This window comes from Agelaius tricolor, unplaced genomic scaffold (genome assembly GCF_023055355.1).
Source record: "Agelaius tricolor isolate 1412-34295 unplaced genomic scaffold, bAgeTri1.0.p SCAF_16, whole genome shotgun sequence".
Classification (NCBI taxonomy): Eukaryota; Metazoa; Chordata; class Aves; order Passeriformes; family Icteridae; genus Agelaius; species Agelaius tricolor.
In genome coordinates this window covers 6,192,790-6,213,389 of record NW_027269276.1, presented here as the reverse complement: position 1 = coordinate 6,213,389, position 20,600 = coordinate 6,192,790, and the positions used below count along the sequence as shown (strand labels likewise).

The 20,600-nt window shown below is 46.9% G+C and overlaps 1 protein-coding gene across 2 annotated transcripts in view; it reads left to right on the top strand.

The window, feature by feature from the left end:
- SLCO3A1 (solute carrier organic anion transporter family member 3A1) overlaps positions 1-20,600 on the top strand; it is a 141,396-nt gene that overhangs the window by 109,088 nt on the left and 11,708 nt on the right. For both annotated transcript variants that reach the window (XR_011681451.1, XM_071441283.1), the window contains exons 5-9: positions 8,183-8,347; positions 10,181-10,379; positions 11,253-11,391; positions 15,688-15,863; positions 18,592-18,656. Coding sequence is in view for 1 of the 2 variants with exons in the window: in XM_071441283.1 (XP_071297384.1) it covers positions 8,183-8,347; positions 10,181-10,379; positions 11,253-11,391; positions 15,688-15,863; positions 18,592-18,656 (744 nt within the window). In the remaining variant the exon portion in view is untranslated. The remainder of the gene's footprint in view (positions 1-8,182; positions 8,348-10,180; positions 10,380-11,252; positions 11,392-15,687; positions 15,864-18,591; positions 18,657-20,600) is intronic.

Sequence of the window (20,600 nt, the reverse complement as noted above, 5' to 3'; positions counted from 1 at the left end):
TCCCTGTGCAGTCACCTTAATTGGGAGTTGAACAAAGTGCGGGTGGGAAGGAAAGAGACTTTGGGGAAAAATGTGTTGTCCAAATATATAAAAATGCCTTGAATACTAGATGTGGTTGTTCATTAAGGAAAGGTCAAAGATGTGAAATTTTGACTTGATGAGTAAATTCAGAAGAAAGGTAAAGGGATAAATTGTTTGAAACTCAGTCAGTAAAATTCATTTCTTCATCGTTTCATCCTTGTTGCAAGGATTTTCTCTTGAATGAGCTTTTCCCATGATATGTCCATATGGATGGTTCTGTGGCATTTGTTGTGTACACATCAGAGTGCCTGCTTCTGGCCACTGAGCTTTTGGAGTGGGCACTGGAAATGTTTGCAGGTTTTCATATAGAAAAATGAAAGAATATGACGTATCCCTGCTGCATGGAGGGGCAGCAGTTCAGCCTGAGGATGGTGCTGAGCGTCTTGCACACAGGGAGGCCATGGGGGGTTCACTGAGCATCTGTTGCTCATTGAAGTAGAGAAATTAAACTGCCACATCCATATGCTTCAAGTATTGATTACATCAGGAGGCACCACAGGCCTCCACGTTAGCCCTCTCACTGCAGGTAACCCCATTTCAGATCAGTCAGTATTCCAGGAGCCTCTTTGGAGATGGACTTTGAAATAAAATTTACATGACATCAAATAAGACAAGGAATGACCTTTTTAGTTATTCTTTTGAGGCTATCACAGATGACACGGTAGCTGGCATCTCCTTTCAAATCCCTTGCCACTGTTGCCATAGTCAGAATATGGTCAAGAGTCACGTTGCTGAAGTGAGGCAAACACACCTCATCATCCCTGCTGAGCAGTGTTTCAGGTGATGGGTAAATCTTTCTGTGGGTCTACATTACTTTGGTGGCAGCTGAAATATTTGCAGGCATTCTTTTGTGGCAGATCTTAGTCTCCCTAATTTATTTGTTGATTCTCCTTTGGAGAAAGTTAAGACTGCTTGGAGAAAGTTAAGACTGCTTTTTCCTAGGGTAAAAAAGGCTCTTTATTATATACAGAGGTTAAAAATATGTATGTGCATGCATAGTCGTGTCTTCTGTCTGAATATGACCTTGGATTTTGCATGAATTTGTGATGCTGAAGAGAATCCATGGAATCATAAAATGACATGATTTGGAAGGGACCTTAAAGACCATCTAGTTCCAACCCCCCTGCCATGGGCAGGGACACCTTTCACTAGCCCAGCTTGTTCAGAGCTCCATCCATTCTGGCCCTGAACACTTCCAGGGATGGGACAAGATTCTCCAGGCAGCAGCAGAGGATTTGCCTGCACAGGGGGTTGGGACTGGAGATGGTCCTTGGGGTTTGTATGGTCATAACTCTGCCTCAGTTTTAGCAAGTGGAGTCTCTGCAGCTGGTCCTGGACAGAGCTGTTCCTGCTGTGTGTCCATGTCTGCATGGAGGTGTGGATTGTCCATCTCTTGTGCAAGTGTGGGGAGGAAGAGCTGCTTCTCTGGATCGATTATGCAAACACCCTCTGTATCAACAGCACATCCTTAGAGGATGAACTGCATCTCCTTTTTGGCTACTGAAGGAGCTTTATTTTTTTTCCTTACATTTTTTTCCAAGCCTTGCAGTGACTGCCACAAGAGGAAGGTCCTGCTAGGAGAGGGAGCAGGGCAGTGTCAGCTGGGGACATGCTCTGAGCTGGGTCATGGCTGTCAGCTAGAGACATGGCACGGCTGGCAAGTGGGAGGATGCTCCAGACACCACAAGATCTGCTGGAAGTCAGTGAGATGGAGTGCTGGCTGAGATTCCTTGGCTTTCTCTTGCCTTAGCACGCAAAAAAAGCCAGGACTAATATAAAAGGAACATGCTCAAAGTATTGATCTTTTACATCTCTGTCAAAGTCTTAAGCAGGAGGGAGGGCCCAGCTTTTGGGAAGCCCTGGCATCTCTTCCTGTGGGGTATTTTCATGCCAGGAAAGAAGCAGCCTTAAGAGGAGCTCTAAACTTGAAATGAAAGTGGTGCCTTTGAAGAGCACGAGGTGAAGAGGCAATCAAAGGCAGTGGAGGCAGCAGGGGGCTCAGCACAGGGGCATGGCAGCTCAGGCAGGAAAGCTTTGGGACAGTCCTGGGAGCTGCTTCCCGTGGCTAAGCTGGCACGGGGATGCTGCACCGCTTTGCCTGATTAGTATTTCATTTCAGCAAAGCAAATCCATTGGGGAGCACAGAGAAGTGAAGGATTAACAGCATGGAAGCCTGAATAAATGCTGCCAATGCTCTTTGCTCCCGCCTTGCAGGGTTGTTCCAGCCCTGTGCTCTCCGTGTGGTCTGTGAGAGCACTTCAGGCATGGGCTGGGCAGTTCCTGCTCTTCTGGGGGGCACAGCTTTGCTTTCCTGCCTCTGCTCTGCCTTGGGGACCTCTCTGCTCCTTGGGCCAGAGAAGATGCTCAGCTCTGTCAGTGCCCTCTGCTCGAGTCTGTCCACATCTGCCCTCTCACTCGCTGCCTCTGATGCACCACCTGCTCTGGGACGTGCTTGGAAATAGTTCATTAAAAACCTTCCTTTTTTTTCCCACACGGAAATGTCACATCTATTGAATTGAGCGGCCAGTTCTGATGAAATTTGATTTCAGAATGCTTCCTCTGCATGATCTTTAACACCTCTGAAGCACTCTGCCCTAAATGCATTCTGTTTTGCAATGATTTAAACCAGAAATTCGTTACGTTCTGCCGCTCTGTCTAGCAGGAGAGATTAAAGCCCTAAAAGGATTGAAATTGATATGGAATCCTCCAGGTTTGGAAAGGGAAGCTCATTCACAAGGAATTAAAAGAAAACTCACTGTGGAATTAAATGAATTTCAGAACTGCAAATTCCCTAGATTTGGAAACGTTTTGGTTTCTTTCCAGCTTCATTTTCAAGAGTGTAGGAGAGCTGGACGTACAGCTGACAGCTGCCTTGTCTTCTGTTCAGTTCTGTCCTGCTCCATGTACCAATCTGCTGAATACCTAGGGAGGGAGCTGCTCTGAATCTGGGATTTCTCTCCCAAAAAGTGCTCACTGGGAGCACAGTGCTGGGCCAGAAGCTCCCAGCTGTGCAGGAAGGACCTGGACCATGGGGAGCCTGTAATCCTCAGTGGGAACTCATAGGATTGGGCAGGATTAAAGGCTAACAAGGGTCGTTTTTAACTCCTGACTTCTCATGACTGGTAGTGACAAGCTTTTGGAGAGGGCTCCATCTATACCTTCATTCACAGCCACAGCAGTGAGGCTTTGGCCCAAGTTTAGACTTTAATGCCGTTTTGGATTTGGGTCTTGTCCCCCTGCAAACAAAACACTTTAAAGGCTTGCTGAGAAGTCCCAGTCTTAGGTGAGAAGATGGTGATCATAAAAGGCATCACGTCCCAGCAGTCTTTGAGTTTTCTGTGGCTTGTGTTTCATAAGGGTGCAGATATTGTTGTCAGCTTTCTCTTGGCTGTTTCCAAGCCAGCATCTTGTTGTCAGCACCATTAAAAAATTCAGAAAGGCCTTCAGCCTGCACACCTCAGGGCCAAAGCTGAGCAGCAGCTGAAGGCAGGCAGAGCCTGTCTACAAAAAATGTGACATGACTTCTGTGTCACAGTTGAGGGAGGTTTCTGTCCTCCTCTCAAGTCAAGTAAAGGTGGTTCCTGCAGGGAAGATGATGGACGAGAAGGACCTGCTTTCCATGCTTGAGTATGTAACTGCTGCTTCAAGCTTGCATCTTGTCTGGAAGGCTTTTTTGATTTATGTGTCATGCTTTTCCCTCATATCCATTATGATAATTTTGCCAAGGCCACATGGAACTTCAGCATACTAACCTCACCTGAGATATCTTCAGCATTTCTTGCCTTACTCCATATTCTTTTTTACAGAAGCCACCTCTTTCCAGAATGTGTTTTGTTCTTGTTGCCTGTGCTGTTTTCTTCATCCCTTTTTCCTCAAGCCAGGTGGAGGTTTTGCCTTTTGCTTTCTCTTGAGACCTGAGGCTTGCTGCTGACATGGGTAGTAGAAAGTCATATTTTGGCTCAGGACTACATTTTGCCTTTCCCTCACCACTCTGTCCTAGGTGGACTGGGCTGTAAACCTCCCTCTAATTTATTACTTTGCTTTCTGTGTTCTTCATCGTTACTGCAAATTGAAAACATGTCTCTGTAGGGTGCTCCAACCAGAAACAGGGGCCTTGGTGATTGTAATGTTCCAAACAATTCATTTCAAGCACCAACGTGATGATTATAGTTTGTCGTTTCTGGAGAGTAGTTAAACCTCGTGTAATGAGGTTGCCAATTATCCCCGCTACTCCCCGATGTGCAGTGACAAATCAAAGCTACTTGGTGTACATAAGTGTGTGCATTTGTCAAGCCCCTGGCCTGTCATCCACAGAGCACCCACGGAGGGAGACAGGGAGGGGGTTTGGATGCTTTGGAACCAGTGTTACTTGAGTGGGAAAAGGTGGGAAATCAAGGGATTTGTGGGGGATATTGGAGAGCTCTGGGACGTCCACCCAGATCCCTCCCAGCCTGCGGATGATCTGTGACCAGCACTGCACGTGGATGCTCTGAAGAGTTGGGATGAAAGACAGCAGTGAAAAGAGGTGTTGTGTTCTCCTCAGTGCATCTTGCCAGGGCGGTGGGAATCGCTTTTCTGGGAATCCTGGAGCGTGTCAGGTGCACCAGGATGAGGATGGGAAATGAGCTCGTCCTTCTGCGAGTGGGAGGCTGAGTCTGTCTGTGTGCCCTGCCTGCTGCGGCTTGTGGGTTTTCTCCAAGTAGATTTTTGAGACTCTGGACTCCAAAAGACTTTTCCCACTTTGTAAAAGGGCTCCATGTGAGCTTTGTAGCTGCAAAGGGCTGCTCCAAAGTGTTCAGGTAACCTTTGGGCCTGTAAAATTGCAGGGTGACATTTACCATGACACCCTGCTGGGCTGGCTCCAGTGGAGAAACACCATCCATAGCTGTTGTGTTCTCCGGGGCTTCACTGTCCCCCATCAGGCATTTCCATTCCTACTCCATAGCCAGCACCATATGCCAAGCAGATGAAAGCATGTCACTCTAGTCCACTGAGAGATTTTTAAACTTTGCTGCTGACTTTTTACCTTTTTCCCAGAGGTATTTCACCCCAAGAACTGAGACAGATGAGGCAGCAGCCGGTGTCAAATGATTGATCTTAGCAAATGGCAGTAGCAAGATGAAAGGATATTCAATTCTATAGGGAAATCCCCTTTTATTTCCCTTAGAAGATGAAAGAGAATGAGCTGGCCCTGGCTGAGGAGATGGTGGAGGCTGCCAGACTGCTTGAGTTGTCTGTGCACTCTTTGCACTGGGTTTTGTGTCCCACATGCCTGATGGTACAGAGTTGCAGTAGACATTGGTCAGACATTCAGCAGAGGACAGGATCTGTCCCAGAAAACTCACAGGAAGAAGAAGCAGTGATTGTGGAATCAAGGAATCACAGAAAGATTGGGGTGGGAAAGGACTTTAGAGATCATCTTATTTCAGACACCTCACCATGGACCGGGACACCTTCCACTAGACCAGGTTGCTCAAAGCCTTGTCCAGCCTGGCCTTCAACACTTCCAGTGGCATCCACAGCTTCTCTGGGCACCCTGTTCCCCTGTCTCACACCCTCACAGTAAAGAACTTCTTCCTTATATCTAATTTAATCCCTCCCTCTTCCAGTTTAAAGCCATTACCTGTTGTCCTGTCACTACACAGCCTTGTCAAAAGTCCCTCTCCAGCTCTCCTGTAGCCCCTTCAGGTGATGAAGTGCTGTAACCTGGAGCCCTGCACTGCCAGACAAGGCACTTGTGAGGGCTTCCTCTCCTGTGTGAGATGCTACAATAACTCTGCAAATTTTTTGTTGTCCACCCCAAGCACAGAAGATGGATTTTGACCTTGGTAGTGCATGATGGTTGGGTGCCAACTTCAGAAATAAATGTCCGTGATCTTTAGCTCCCTCCTGCAAAAGCCAGGCTGTCATCACTATTGTTTGGTGGATAAAGTTAGAGCTAGACCTTAGTGTCTTTGGATTTAAATTGGCACAAAGCTACATCTCAAGGAATCCATTAATCTTGAACAAACTGAACTCCCGAGGCACAACAGTCATTAATACCTTAAATATGGATTTTCAAGCTCAGTGCTGCCAAGTCCACCTTTTCATTTTCTATATTTTTCCTGGCAAGAAGGGGAAATTCTGTAGGTGGCCACCAAAGAACTGAAGGAAGCAGCAGGTGGCTTCTGAAATTTATCCATGTCTGAATTCCCTCATCCCCATTCCTCCCACACAGTATTTTTCCCCCTTTTTTCTTCTCTTTTTTCACTCATTCTGCTAAAAATTGCTATGCCTCTTGCACCTTAATTATGTTCAGTAAATCTTTAGGAAGCAGAAATTTTATACAGCTTGGAAAAACGTTTCTGATTTAAAGAGACCAGAAACTGTGAAGTGACCTCTTCCAAAAAAGGTTAGATCAAACCTAATTATAACCCTTTTTCCCACTGTCCCCAAGAAAGAGCCAAGGGCACCCAAGCAGAGCCTTGACAAAGAGCTGTGCATTCTCTGCTGAGGCCAGTGCAAAAAAATCCCTGAGGGAAAACATAACCCAGCACCAGAGAAACATCATCTGCCAGCCCCTGGTACACCACAGGGGATCTGGGGGATGGATTTTCAAAATGCAAATAGGGGTCCATTGAGGCTTCACTACACTACTTCAAGGTAATTTTCAAACTTAATGATTTTCACATTTAATTCAGGGAGAAATTAGTCATCAGGTATGGAGACAAAGCAAGGCTCTCTTTTGTACTGGGATGCTCTCCTCTTCAAGCTGTGTTATCTCTACAATAATTAAAATGCTTGCTGGAGTAGAAAACGTGCAATCTGATTCATTAGACAGATTTCCCTTTGTAGGGTTACTCTTGTTTGCCTATGGGAAATTGAGATGGGCTTGGAGTAGAGGGGACTCTAGACAAAGATGATTTGGAAGGGGCGAGCCAAGGGATCATGAAATCAGAGCCACGTGTGTGTGTCCTACACAGTGAACAGCTCAGCACGTCCCCTTCCACCCTCTTAAGGATGGCAGGGTCTGCATGGAAGGCTGGAGAAGCTTTAGGTTGTGGGAGCACACAGACTGACAAGCCTGTCCCAGGCAGGAGGACCCTTGTGCCATGGGGTATCCATGGGCCAGGCTAAGCCTGAGAGTTTCAGCTTGCTGAAAACACCCCCATGTGCTGCAAGAAGGTGGCCATCAGTGAGTGAGCCAGTTTGGAACAGGAAAATGAATCAAATCTGGATGGCAGGAGAAGGAGAGTCCGGATGTGAGCTGGGTTAGTTTGTGTCTTAAAGCTTGCAAGGATTTATGCTGAATACAGCACTCATGGCACCTGTCAGCTGGCTCAGCTTTGTTCATGGGGAGCAGGTACAGAAAGGAGAAGGGGAAGAAAGAGCACACCAGGTTTTGATTGACTTCCCTATGGGGAAAACAAAAAGGAATGTTGGAAATTTTTCTCATTCTTCCAGTTTTCTATAAGAGTAAATAATCACTGATTATTTCTTTTTGCACCTCTTGGTTCTTGAATCTTTAAGTGGCACTGTTCAGGTGTTTCACTTTGTTCTGGTGTTCCCACATTTCCAGCAGTTTTTCTGTGCAGAACAGGAAATTACTCTTGCTGTGAAATGAGTGTACCCCACAGAGGAGGAGAGAGGCACCTCCAGCACCTCAAGTCTACACAAAAACACCTCTGTCACAGACATATTGTATGAAAAATCCTTTTGCTAGGATTTTTTCTCCTGAGAAGCTGAGAAGCCTCTGAGGAAAAGAAAAACAATAATTATCTGCTGCTGTGGAATGCAACAGGTGCATCTTTGATTGATCCATGTTGGTTGTTTCTAATTAATGGCCAATCACAGTCAGCTGGCTCGGATTCTCTGAGAGTCACGAGCTTTTGCTATCATTCCATTTTCTTTTCTATTCCTTGCCAGCCTTCTGATGAAATCCTTTCTTCCATTCTTTTAGTATAGTTTTAATATATCATAAAATAATAAATCAGCCTTCTGAAACATGGAAGTCAAGATTCTCGTCTCTTTCCCCGTCCTGAGACCCCTGTGAACACCACCACAATTGGTGACCCCGAGTGCCCAAAATTCCACACACCTCTCCCTTTTTCCTCCCTTGTAGTGATCCCCAAAGTGACCAAGCACCTGCTGTCCAACCCCGTGTTCACCTGCATCATCCTGGCAGCCTGCATGGAGATCGCCGTGGTGGCCGGCTTCGCCGCCTTCCTGGGCAAGTACCTGGAGCAGCAGTTCAACCTCACCACCTCCTCTGCCAACCAGCTCCTGGGTGAGTAACCAAGGGCACACCAAACCTCCAAAGGGATTTAGAAGTGTTCAGCGTGGCTGGTAACTGCTGCTGGTTGGGCTGCCCCAAAAGTGACTTGTTTGAGATGTGTCTGTGAGTGGGAGGGTTGGCCTTCAGCTGTGCCGTGGCTGCAGGGCCCAGACCAGACCTCCAGCATCCTTTCTCCACTGCATCCTGCTGCCATCACTTCCCCTGTGGCCCAGCCTGTGGAGTGGGAAGCAGTATGGGACACCCAGGATGGGAGAGTCTGTGAGAGCCTTGGAAGCATCAGAAATGGGCTGTCTGGTTGCCCAGGACTGCAGCGATAGTGTGGCCGTTGAACTGCTTGTCTCATGGTTCTGGTGCCCCACAGTTCTGCAGCCCATCTCAGCCTGGGTTAGGAAGCCCAGTGTCTCCTGTTAATCACTACAGCTTTCCCCCTTGGCCTGGAAATGACAAGATTGCAATGAGCACTTCAAGTACCTGAGTTAGTGCAGCTTGGTCGTCTTTCAAATGTCCCTTCTCTCTGACCATTCCATGCTGCTGTGATTTCACGTTCTACATTTCTCAGCGTTCATTTGTTCCCTGTCAGGACACTGATGGCAGAATATTCATTTATTTGCTGCTGCTGCTCATCCCAGGCAGGCCCAGCCATTTGTTTATGACAGCCCTCCTCTCAGCAGCACCCAATTAAGATATCTGCAAGTTGATCTTGGATGATCTGCGGCCGCAGCTTGCCAGACGGGCAGCTGGCAGTGATCTGTCAAAAACTGGGACATCAGGAAATGGGTGGATCTTCATCTCATAACAAGGAGTTTGCAAGCTGCTGTCCTGACAGTTGTTTATTTCCCCATTAAAGTCATTGATATATCTTCTGGTTTTGGCCTGGTTTTTCAAAAGAAACAATCCCCTGCAGTCAGCCTTGCCTCCCCCTGCAACCCAGGAATTTGCAAGTGAATTTTAATATGATTTGACAGAAGGCCAGAGGTCTCAAAGTTATTAGGCAACTCCATCTTTCCTGAAAATTAAAGGCTTGGCAAAGGGAAGTAACTTCACTCTTGACCCATTGGGAGAAGGGAAAAAGCTGTTTGGTGGGAGCTGGCTGGGCAGTCAGCATGGGAGTGCAGCTGGGTGACCAGCAAAGAGGGGATCACCCATGAGCCAGAGCACATCCTGCTTCTGACCTGACAGAAAGGAGACTTGGATACCTCTGTGTTCCTCACAGCAACTTGTTTAAACAAAGTTGTCATCAGGGAGTCTGGGAATGCCAGGACTGGGATTCTCTCCTAAGCACAGTTCAGGCAGTGAGATCTGGAGTGTAACTGGCAGCAAAGGGATAAAAGCAATCCCAAACAAGCATAGTGTGGTGATTTCTGTCTGTGCTGGAAAGGGAGTCACTTCTGGCAGTGATTTTGCATTTCACAGTTAAAGAAAATTCTTTTAGGGAGATTTCATATTTTCAAATGCTGCTCCTGCCTAGTCTCTGGAGATCAGTCTCCTGTGAGTCGCACCAGCAGGACTCATCCAAAGCCTCCAGACACCTCAGAAAATTCTTGACTTTATTTGCTGCTGCTTAGGTCAGGCTGGGCCAAGCTCAGCAAGCCTGGCATTCCCTCCAGCCTGGATGAGAACTGGCAGAAGATCCTGGTTCCTCCATGCAAGGCAGCATGCCTGTTTGCATCTGTTCCTTTTTCTGGGCAGCCCCAGCTCGGTGCCACTCCAGCAGTTGGGCATTGCAAAGTTTCCTGGTGCCAGTGCTCAGCTTTGGCTGCTGGAGAGCTCAGCCTGTCCCAGTGCAGCTCACTGGGCCTTGCTAACTGCTTTTTCCTCTTGCAGGGATGACAGCAATCCCATGTGCATGTCTGGGCATATTCCTGGGTGGCCTCCTGGTGAAGAAGCTCAGCCTGTCTGCTCTGGGAGCCATCAGGATGGCCATGCTGGTGAACCTGGTGTCCACAGCTTGCTACGTGTCCTTCCTGTTCCTGGGCTGTGACACAGGACCTGTGGCAGGGGTTACTGTTCCCTATGGAAACAAGTGAGTCCACAGAGAGTTTCAGGGAGCTCTGCCAGCATAAATCCATGTTAGTGTCCTTGAAAAGCAGTGCTGGCCTTCAGACAGCCACAGAGCAAGCACAGAGAAGGCAGTGTGGTGTGGGCTCTTAGTCTGGCATGTTTCCCTGCCACTCACCACTGAGAGACCTGAGCGCCTGCAGATGACAGCAGAGTTTCACTAAAATCTGAAATTCAGTCAAACTGAATCAAAAGGTGCCAGACCTGAGTGTGTACCCACAGGCACCTCTGGAGCATTGGGTCTGGTTTGTCCTGGCAGTAAGGGACATGCACTGCTCTGTACATTGATTTCAGTGCCTGAGGGGAGGCTGTAGAACCAGGTTTTAGATGCCTAGAAATACAGATATGGTGAAGAGAGAGTGTTTTTGGCTGCAGGCTCATTTTAATGTGAGAAGTGAGGCTCACATAACCCTGTTTTGTCCTGCACTCACAGGACTTGGAGAGAGTCATTTGGTATTTTCTTCCTGAGTGCTGCTGTATGCAGTGGCAACTCTTTAGATGACAACATCAGCCTGTCAGCTCCTTACAGAAAAACACAGAGCTGTCTCCACAGCATCTCTTTGTGTTTCCTTGAGGGAGGCTCCTTGTTGAGGTAACAGGGCAGCCCAAGCCTTGCATTAGATTCTCTCTTGCAGGGAGATAATGGCCATGGCATTTCAGTCTCCAAGAAGAGGCTGTAGCCTGGATTTCTTAGAGCTGGAACCCAGCTCGCCTGCCCACTGCTTTTTTTAATGTGTTTGCCCCTTAACTCTCCCCCTCAAAGGCATCTTTGTGAGGCAACAGTTGGGAGAGCTGATACCACACTGTCCATTAATTTCTTTCTCTCTTTGTCTTACAGCTCAACTCCAACCTCATCTCTGGACCCATATTCCCCGTGCAATAACAACTGTGAATGCCAAACTGATTCCTTCACTCCAGTGTGTGGGGCAGACGGGGTCACATACTTATCTGCCTGCTTTGCTGGCTGCAGCAGCACGGTGAGTGGCCTTCCCTGGGGACCTGTCACCTGTAGGAGCAGTTCTGGGAGCTCAAGTGAGTGAGGTTCCTGTGTGTCTGGTGGGGCAGCTCACCCACAGCCAGTGAGCTCACAGCTCTGGTGGGCCTGAGCCCCTGTTGTTTTTCACTCTGTTCCATAAATGCCCACTCTGTGCAGGGAGCAGGATGGGATCTCACAGCCTCCTGCCCTGGTTTTCCTCCTCAGCAGGGAAGCAAGGAACGTGATGGGAGATCTGCACAGGTGTCCAGTGGTAGAACACATCCTCTGCAAGAGATCCCTAGCCCAGAAGGGAGAGCTGAGGGACCTGCTCCTCTTTTATCCTGTTGTTGTTCCTCATCTCCCCTCTTCTCCACCTGCCCATGTTTGTCCTGCCCAGCCCTTTCAGTCTTTTTCCTCTTGCTCTTTCCCTGAATCTGGTTCCTAGACAGTTGTGAGCAGTTGCTGGTTTTATTCACCCTTGTTTAAGCTTTCCTTTAACTCTCCTTGCTTATTTCTCTTTCCTTGCTTTGCTCTGAGGCAGCAGCAAGAGCAGTTGTCAGGGGAGCAGAGTTTCCATCCAAAGACATTCTGCATTTTTCAGTTTTCTCTAAGAGCTTTTTCCCTTAGAAAACTTGTAAAGACCAAGCTATCCCTGTATAAAGAAGATGTGGGGAATTTTTAACAATATCTTAAAAGCCAGCTTTTTCATTTTTTGCTGCTGAAATGTTAATGTCTTCTGGGTTACACTGAAAATGAGGGCTCCTGTGGGTGGGGACTGGTGGGATTCCTGCATCCTTGCTCACTGCCTGGGGCTGTGCCAGGCTGTGTGGAGTCTGTGGGAGGTCAGCCTGGTCACAGGCACTGGTTGTGCCTACACATCAGTGCTCAGCACATGCAGTTATCCCTCCATGGCTTCATCCTTCCTTGCTGAGGAGATACCAAACCTCCCCTCCTGCCCCACAGACCAGGCACAGGTGAGTGCTGACACTTGGAGCTGGCAGTGCAGCCTCCCCACCCTCATCACCTGTGAGCTCATCCTGCTTAAACATCTTGTCTCCTCCACTCCCCCCCCAGCCTCAGAGATGCTGGCATCCCTTTGAAACACCACAGTTTTGAGTTTTCAGCAGCCCTACAAGGATCCACATCAACGTGCCACACATGAAGGTGTCTCCTCCCTGCCTTCTTCTTCCTCCTCCTCCCAATAAGCCAACACCTGAGATGGCAGCAGGATGGTTTTAAGAGGAAACCAGCTTGTTTCAGGCACACAGAATTGTGTCTCACCAGCCCACCAAGCCTTCAGCTGGTGTTCAGCTGGTGTGTGGCTGGAGCATGGCAGAAATCTGTGCAGTGCAGGGCAAAGCTCTGACTCCTCTGGAAGGAGCATGGTAATGAAAATTCAGCTCTGCCCCTTCAGCCTGCAGCTGCCTGACCTTGTGCTCTGCAAGAGCAAGCCTCTCAGCAAAAAACTCACTCTCCCCCATGCTCTCTCTTACTCACTCCTTCTCATTTTGCCTTTTTGTTGTCATCCTTGGGGTTCTTCTCATCTCTTTGTTTTGTGGGGGTTTTTTGCAGTAACATTTTGAACACAAATTGGTGAAGCAATAGCATCTGCTGGAAAGGGCATTATCAAGAATTATGGACCAGTTTGGCCATGCAATGGCCTTGAGGCAAAGCCAAATTGCCAAACCAAGTTTTAAACCCATAATCCAGGTAATGACCTGTCTGGAGGGTCTTGTGAATGTTATGTGCTTGTGATGAGGCAAGGGTTGCTTTTTACTGGGACATAAAATTCTCTGAATGCTTTATTTAACTTTACTACATTTTACGTTTCTGACTGCTTCTCTTCACTTTTCCTCTGTGAACAATTTCTAAAAGCAGTGTGTAGCTCAGATATTTCTTTCTTTTTCATTCCTTCTCTTCTTAGTGAGCTGATTCCAGAGGTGCACTTGTCCAAAAAGCCATAGGAGTATCAGTGCTGGTAGGCAGAGCTCTGGCACTCCCAAGGACTTTTCTTTCCAGCCATTCCTAGGAGTGACCCTTGCATACCACATGTTGGGCTGTGCATCTTGTTTGTTTGATGCCACTGACTGTCTCAGCATTTTGGCTGGAGACACGTGAATTCCAGCCTGGAGTTACTGTGCTGGCACCTCACAGCTTTGCATTGAAATACCAGCCTGTCCTTCCCTGTCAGAGCCAGAGCTTAAAAAATGAGTAATTTAAAAAGTGGGTAAAATAATTTGCGTGGATAATCACAGCAAAGTCAGGATGCTGTTAAAGGTGTAAACTCTGCATCTGTGTAGCTTCACAGGCACACATAAATCTGGGTGTGCAGGTTGCTGGGCAGCAGAAGGTTCTGATAACAAGTGGTTGGATGCAGTGGGGTTGTAGACAAGGAGATCTACAGAAGTTTGGCACAGGTAGCAAAAAATTTCCTCTCCACAGGACAAAGTTATAACTCCATCTTTGATGTTTCCTTGTTTGATGTCTGTGAGTTGCATACTGTGTCAGTAATAAAAGATCAAAGATCTGCCAGGTAAGGATGAGGTGCAGTGCTAAGCAAGCTGAGGTGGTTGGTACAAACCACTCACAGTGCTTGGGGCCAGCACCTTGAAGCAAAGTGGTAAAAAAAGCAGATTGAGGGACAAATTTTCAGGCAGTGAAGGTAGAACCTGCCTTGTGCTTTGTAAAAAAATCCCACCAGTGGCAGGACAGTCTGCCCCACCACTGCCCAAAACAGGTCCTTTCTGTCCCTTGATGAGAGCCCATGGGAAATAAACACCCCATTCTGCATGTTTGCTGTGATGGGAATTTTGTCCAAGGGTTGTTCAGTGCAGGTGTATATTTTTCCAGCCTTACATGGGTTTTGATCCACAGGGCCTTGTCCAGGCTAGTGGCTAGCAGTGCACTGCAGTAAGAGCTAGGAGCTACAAATTCCTGTTGTCTGTGCAAACACCACGTCGGTGGTGCTAATTGTCACCATTCTGGAGCCTTCAGGTGTCAGCTTCTAACTCACAGCACAGGAATTTGTTATTTTAATTACTGCTTGCCAGCAGAAAGGCACCTGCATGTCTGCTCCAGCTCTCCTAGAGTTCTGCACCACAGTCTCTCTTGTCCTCTGTGCACTTAAATGGAAAAAAATGATTTGACTCCTGTGCAGAAGAAAGAGATTGGTGTCAGAAAGGTTGGAGTAGTATCCCTGCTGATCCTTATCTTTGGAGGCAGTGAACCAGAAAGTGTGCTTTTGTATGGTCCTAAGGGGACCCCTTTGGCAGAAAAGCAAAGGAATTTCTGCTTGCACGTGGTATGGGAGAAGGGGAGGAGATTGAGCTGCTTTTCAATATGTTATATTTTATGACGTTGCTCCTCATCCAAACATGTGACCTGCAAACCCAGCGGGCTTCTGAAGACAAGCCATGAATCATTAATGGCTGTTTCTTTCTGTATTCATTAAGGGATTTCTTGGTAGTATTGTGTGCCTTAATTGCACTGACGTCCCCCACTCAGAAATTCAGGAGGGCGAGTTGGAAAATAAGGAAAAAAAAAAAAATCCTTAAATCTGTGACTGGCAAACAAAGCTTCTTTTCACATCCTGCACTTGCTGGAGAGATCAAAGCAAAATGCAGTCATTCCACCCTCCTTCTGATCACATATTGATAAAGTTTATCTTGCTTGACTTGAGCTTTTAGCTCAACACAAATCCCTCTGAATCAGATGTCATTTATTAGCCCTGGAGTGCACTGAGGTCCAGCAGCATCCCTGCTGCCAGGCTGTGGTGGTTCAGCTCTGGGTGAGCTGCAGCACCCATCGTGGGTGGCTCCTGCCCAGGATTTGAGGTGCTGGAAGCAGTCCCCAAACCTGCAGCCAAGAGCAGGGCTGCAGATTTACCTGCATTTAATGTACTTCAGTTTAATTGCAACAGCCAAGAGGACAGAGGTAAATAAGAAAGTAATTAGAACCATAATGGGGGGAATCTTCCTTGTCACAGAGACACAGATTGTTTCTTTATTCTCCTCCAAAGAGGTAGAACTCGGTAATAATTCTGTCACCATGACATTTATGGGAGAGACTTGAAAGGAGCAGAAGAAAAGAAACAAGGCAAGGGACAGCTTTCCCTTGCTGGCAGCATGCGTCAGCTCTGACGCTCCTGAAACTCTCTCCAAACCCCCCTCCAACAAGCACTTAGGAGTTATTTAATTGACCATCAGAGGATTAGGCATTGCTGCTGACAAGCCCTGTTACCGAGGGCAGCGATGGGATCAGAGCTCTCCCTTCTCCTGACTCCTTGTGCTCTCTGCAGAACCTCAGTGGCTGCTCGTGCCTCACCTCGGTCCCTCCTGAAAACGCCACCGTGGTTCCTGGCAAGTGCCCCAGCCCTGGCTGTGAAGAGGCCTTCCTGACATTCCTGTGTGTGATGTGTGTCTGCAGCATGATCGGGGCCATGGCGCAGACACCGTCCGTCATCATCCTCATCAGGTGGGGCTTTGGTCACCATCCTCATCAGGTGGGGCTTTGGTCATCATCCTCATCAGGTGGGGCTTTGGTCACCATCCTCATCAGGTGGGGCTTCAGTCACCATCCTCATCAGGTGGGGCTTTGGTCACCATCCTCATCAGGTGGGGCTTTGGTCATCATCCTCATCAGGTGGGGCTTTGGTCACCATCCTCACCAAGCAGGACCGTCAGTCGCCGTCCTCATCAGGTGGTGGGATCTTGTCATGGGATGAGGGCTGGAGGAACTCTAAGGCACAGGGGGGAGCTGAGGGTCCCACACAGCTCCTGGCCTCTGCCTTTTATACCAGGCTCACTGTCTCCAGACCCATGACTTTGAACTGAACCTTCATTCAAGCTGTTTTCTCCCTACTTTTTTTCACTTGTTAGTGTCTGGTTTAGCCAGGCATGGCCCCAGTTCAGGGCCTGCAGTATGGAGCTGCTGGAGAGAAAACGGGAACTGCTTAAGCCCTCCTTTGGTAAAGTGAGGGAGTGAGGTGGAACTGGGCTCCCAAACAGACAAGATTCCTGCAGGGATCTTTCAGAGAATGGTGGTAGGGGCTCTTCTTCTGGGATTAACATGGAAATACAGATGTGCAGTTTCCAATCCAGCTAGTAGGGAGGTTACAGCTGCATCAGGAGAGGGGCAGAATTGCCATGCCGTGTTCTCAGCATGTAATGGCTTAGAGAGAGGCTTAGGCTCACCTTTTGAGATCATCTGGAGACCACAGAAACCACGGAAGAATTTAAAGCTAGCTTTGGTGAGTACCTCCCTGCCTGGAGTTTAACTTCTCTCACCCTGGAGCAAGTCCAAGAACATAAGGAGCTTGGAAGTCTGAAGGACACATCTGAGTTAAACCAATGTGAATAGGTGGGCAAAAGTAGCTTATTCAAATAACTGACCTTGTGTTATTTCCAGACATATGGAACACTTCACCTTATGATATACATATATATCTAAGCCCACATTTATCCAAAATTACTTAGCTGTCCAAGCTGTCACTTACTGAGACTAATAACCAGAGGCATAAATAGCAGATCCATTCTGCTGCCTGGAAAATTCCAATAAAATTCAATCAATAAGGTCTGTATTAGAAACACACTCTTGAGTGGATTTTGGACAGAACAGCTCTGTGAGGGCATGTCTCCCTGCAGGATACAAAATGAGATATTCCACCTACTAGTTCATTTCTCTCTTTGCATCTCCAGTAGCTAAAGGGAAATCAAATTTCCTCACGATAAATATTGTGACAAAAGCAATTTGGAGTTTGAAGAGTTCTTGTTCAAGGAAGCTGCCAGCACCTTTAGGATACAACATGGAGACATCTTAGTGTTGCCTTCAAATGAGATAAGCCAGGAAGAAGAATACCAGGGAATAAGAAAAGCAAAGGGAAGATGAAACATACTCAGTTCAGAGCTGTAGGAAATAAACAGTTCACACATCCAGATTTGTAACTTCACTCAGAATCACTGATAGCTGACAGAATGTACCAAATGTACAGCAGAGAGCTCTGAGCCAGATAAGCACCTTGTGCTCTCTTGCAACTGCCATTTTCCATTGCTTAAAGAAAGTTGTGGCATATGAATGTGTCCTTGGTGTCCAGAGCAGTGACAAGTGACACTGGCAGCTCCCATGGTTATTTAAAAATGGACTCGGTGTCTACAAATTAAATGTAGACTTGTCTTAGCAAGTCATTTGGTCACTGCTGTAGTCAGTGAGAAAAGGAGATGTCTCCAAGTGACAATTTTTACTCCAGCCCAAGGTATGGGGATTGACTTTGGTCTTAAATATAGAAAAGTGGATGGAAAGACACCACCACCAGTTAAAAGTCCACTGTGAATATTCCATGTGATAATCTCTTTTTTCATTAAAATAAACTTTTAATGCTCTGTTTCCCTCATTTCTCACCCAACTGTAGAATCCTATTTGAGCCAACCCATTAACCATTGGAACATTTGTCCAAGGTCATACAATTCCCAGCATAAAGGCTTTAGATATTTAGTGTGGGGGGTCTGCCTGGAAACTGCTGAAATTCATCCCGAGGTCACAGCTTCACAGAGAAGTCATGGTGTGGTATTACATGGCCCATGAATGTGTGAGAGGAGGGCAGGTGATCAGAAGGATCTTCTCCTAACTTAAAAGCTCTCACTGATTCTGTTTTATCAGTTTTGGCTGATGCCCCTTCCATGTATTTATACTGAGAACCACCCCTGCCATGAGTGTTTTTTTAAAGCACCTTTGAAGGATAACTCTTAATGCAATAGTGGTTGTGTTCATAGCACAGGACACTGCAAACTGCATGAAAACCAGTGTTGAGCACTTCCTCACTGAATCACCAGGCTGACTGAACCTTTTGGTCCACCATTCTCCCTCCCTCTCTTGTTCCCAGTAGTCTGGGGAGTTTCAGAACCAAAAGTTTTCTCTCCCTCCAGTTCTCAACATCTGGAGCCTTGAAAACTTGATGGGGAGCTTATAAACATCCATTGTCAACATTAGCTGTTGTTATTAATGACTTGGCTAATTCCTGAACCCATCGCCCATGCAATTACTTTTGGGGCTGTAGGCAGTTCAGGAGAAGGCAGAAGAAAAGCCCCATTAATGACTTTTTGAAGAGGTGCTGGTGGCATCCTGGCTGACAGCACAGCATGGCCACGGGGTGTGTTAATCAAAGCAGAACAACAGGAATTGATTTCTCTCTCCCTGCTCCCCGCAGGACTGTGAGCCCTGAACTCAAGTCTTACGCTCTGGGGGTGCTTTTCCTGCTGCTGCGGTTGCTAGGTAGGTACAAAAGTTGTGTGTGCTTCTCTCCCACCCTTTGCTCCCTCTTTTTAACGTGCAGAAGTTGATTTCTGCTCCTTGCAGTGCTGTCCTTGTCGTGAGAGGGGTCTGGCACACTGGGCTCCAAGCCCTCTCCGTGAGGGATGTCACATCAAGGCTCCTGAAGCACTTTTCCTGCCGTTTGTGTTGTGCTGATGGAAGAAAATGCAGTGTTGCATGAGCAATGGCTGTTTCTCCCATGGTCCCACACAACCAGTTTCTCTTCTGTAGCTGTTAATAACGTGTCAGCAGCTTGCAGAATTACTGCTGCACTGCATAGGGCTGAAGTAGAGGGATATGGATTTTCACCCTCCTTTGAGGGACAGGACCTGTGTTACATGGTGAGTTTGCCCTTTCCTTTGGGTGTCTCAGAAATGAAACCAGGAAAATGAGACAAGCTGAGTCCTTGTTTCCTCCTGTGGGTTAATATCCCATTAAAATGCTTATGGCTCCTCCTCTGCACCAGTATGTTCTCCTCATGTATGAATTAAAGGGAACATACCAGGCTGCTGCTTGTTTCTGGCTGGTTTTTTTCCCTTTTGGAAGAGGTGGCTCCTATTTTAAAGCTCTTCTATTTCAAATCATTAGTCTCAGTGGTTCAGGGCAAAATCCTCTGATCCGTCATTGTGTGGGACCATCTCATGCCCAGGGTTTCTGCATGTTGTGGGAGTGGAACTTATTTTTTAGCAGGGCACAGAGAGCACCTTCCCTGCATGGCTCCCTTGGTCCCAAAGGAATGAGCTGGAGCCTAAAGTGCCATTTCTTAGGCTACAACAAGGCACTGGGAAGTACAGGACTGAAAATCCAGCAGTATCAGACATTGCTTTGAATAAGTGACTTCCTTTTTTACTTATTGTTTTAACACCTTAATCCCCATAAGCTGAACAGGAAATTGTGCTCCCAGACCAGTTTACAGTAAAGCCAATTAGATGTCCATTGGTTTTGGTGAAGTAGCTGCAGCCATACAAAAAGCTCCCTCAAGTTAAGTTACCCAGGGCTCAGATGACTCAAAGGGAAGTTTCTGGGATGACCCAGGTCAGCTCTGGTTCAAGCCTTGCAAACACAGCATTTTCTTTAGCTGCTGGTGCTGCTGGTGGGTTTTGGCCTGACTTCAGCTGTGACTGGCTGAATATGGAGTCTCAGCAGACAAGTGTGCAAGGAGGATGGCTGTGGGCTGTTGTTTCCAAAGGAAAAATACTTAAGGGGAGGGATTTTTATCTTCTCTTTTTTCCATTCAAAAGAGAGAAGCCTCCTGAGATAGCAGCATCCTGAATTCCTCTAAAACCAGGCTCAGACATGTATGCTTAAGCTGAACAGATTTCTTTTTTTCATGTCATTAAAGAAGCCATAGTGAGAATTTAAATTCAAATCTTTATATGTTGCTCTGTCACTAAGGGATTCCCATGAAATAAGACAATACATCCTGAATCATATCAGCAATGTAGCTGGAACGCACAGAAAATGAAGAGAAAGATACTTTTCTGTATGAGCAAGGGTATCCAAATTGTGCCTCTATCAACCTGAGGTTTGAGAATAGCTTTACTGATTTATTTTAAAAGCTTTTCAGTTCACCTTTAAGCTTTGACTTAAGAAGACAGCGATAATAGCTGCTTCTTACACCAAAGGAGAGAATTAAATGCAAGAGGTATGAGACCCGAAGGTGCAATCCTAGCTAATAGATTTCAGTAAGACAGAAGCACCTTTTTTTATGCAGCCCTACAGTTTCTGCTATGAAATATATATAAATATATAGAGAGAGCAGAAATTTTTGCAACACTTTGCAGTAAGAGGTAGAACATGATTGACTCTCTTTAATATTCACTGTAATAACATGAAGCATGACTGAATTCTCCCGGTATCCTCCTGCATATATTGTCTCATTTCATAGGAATTCTGCTGTGAGAG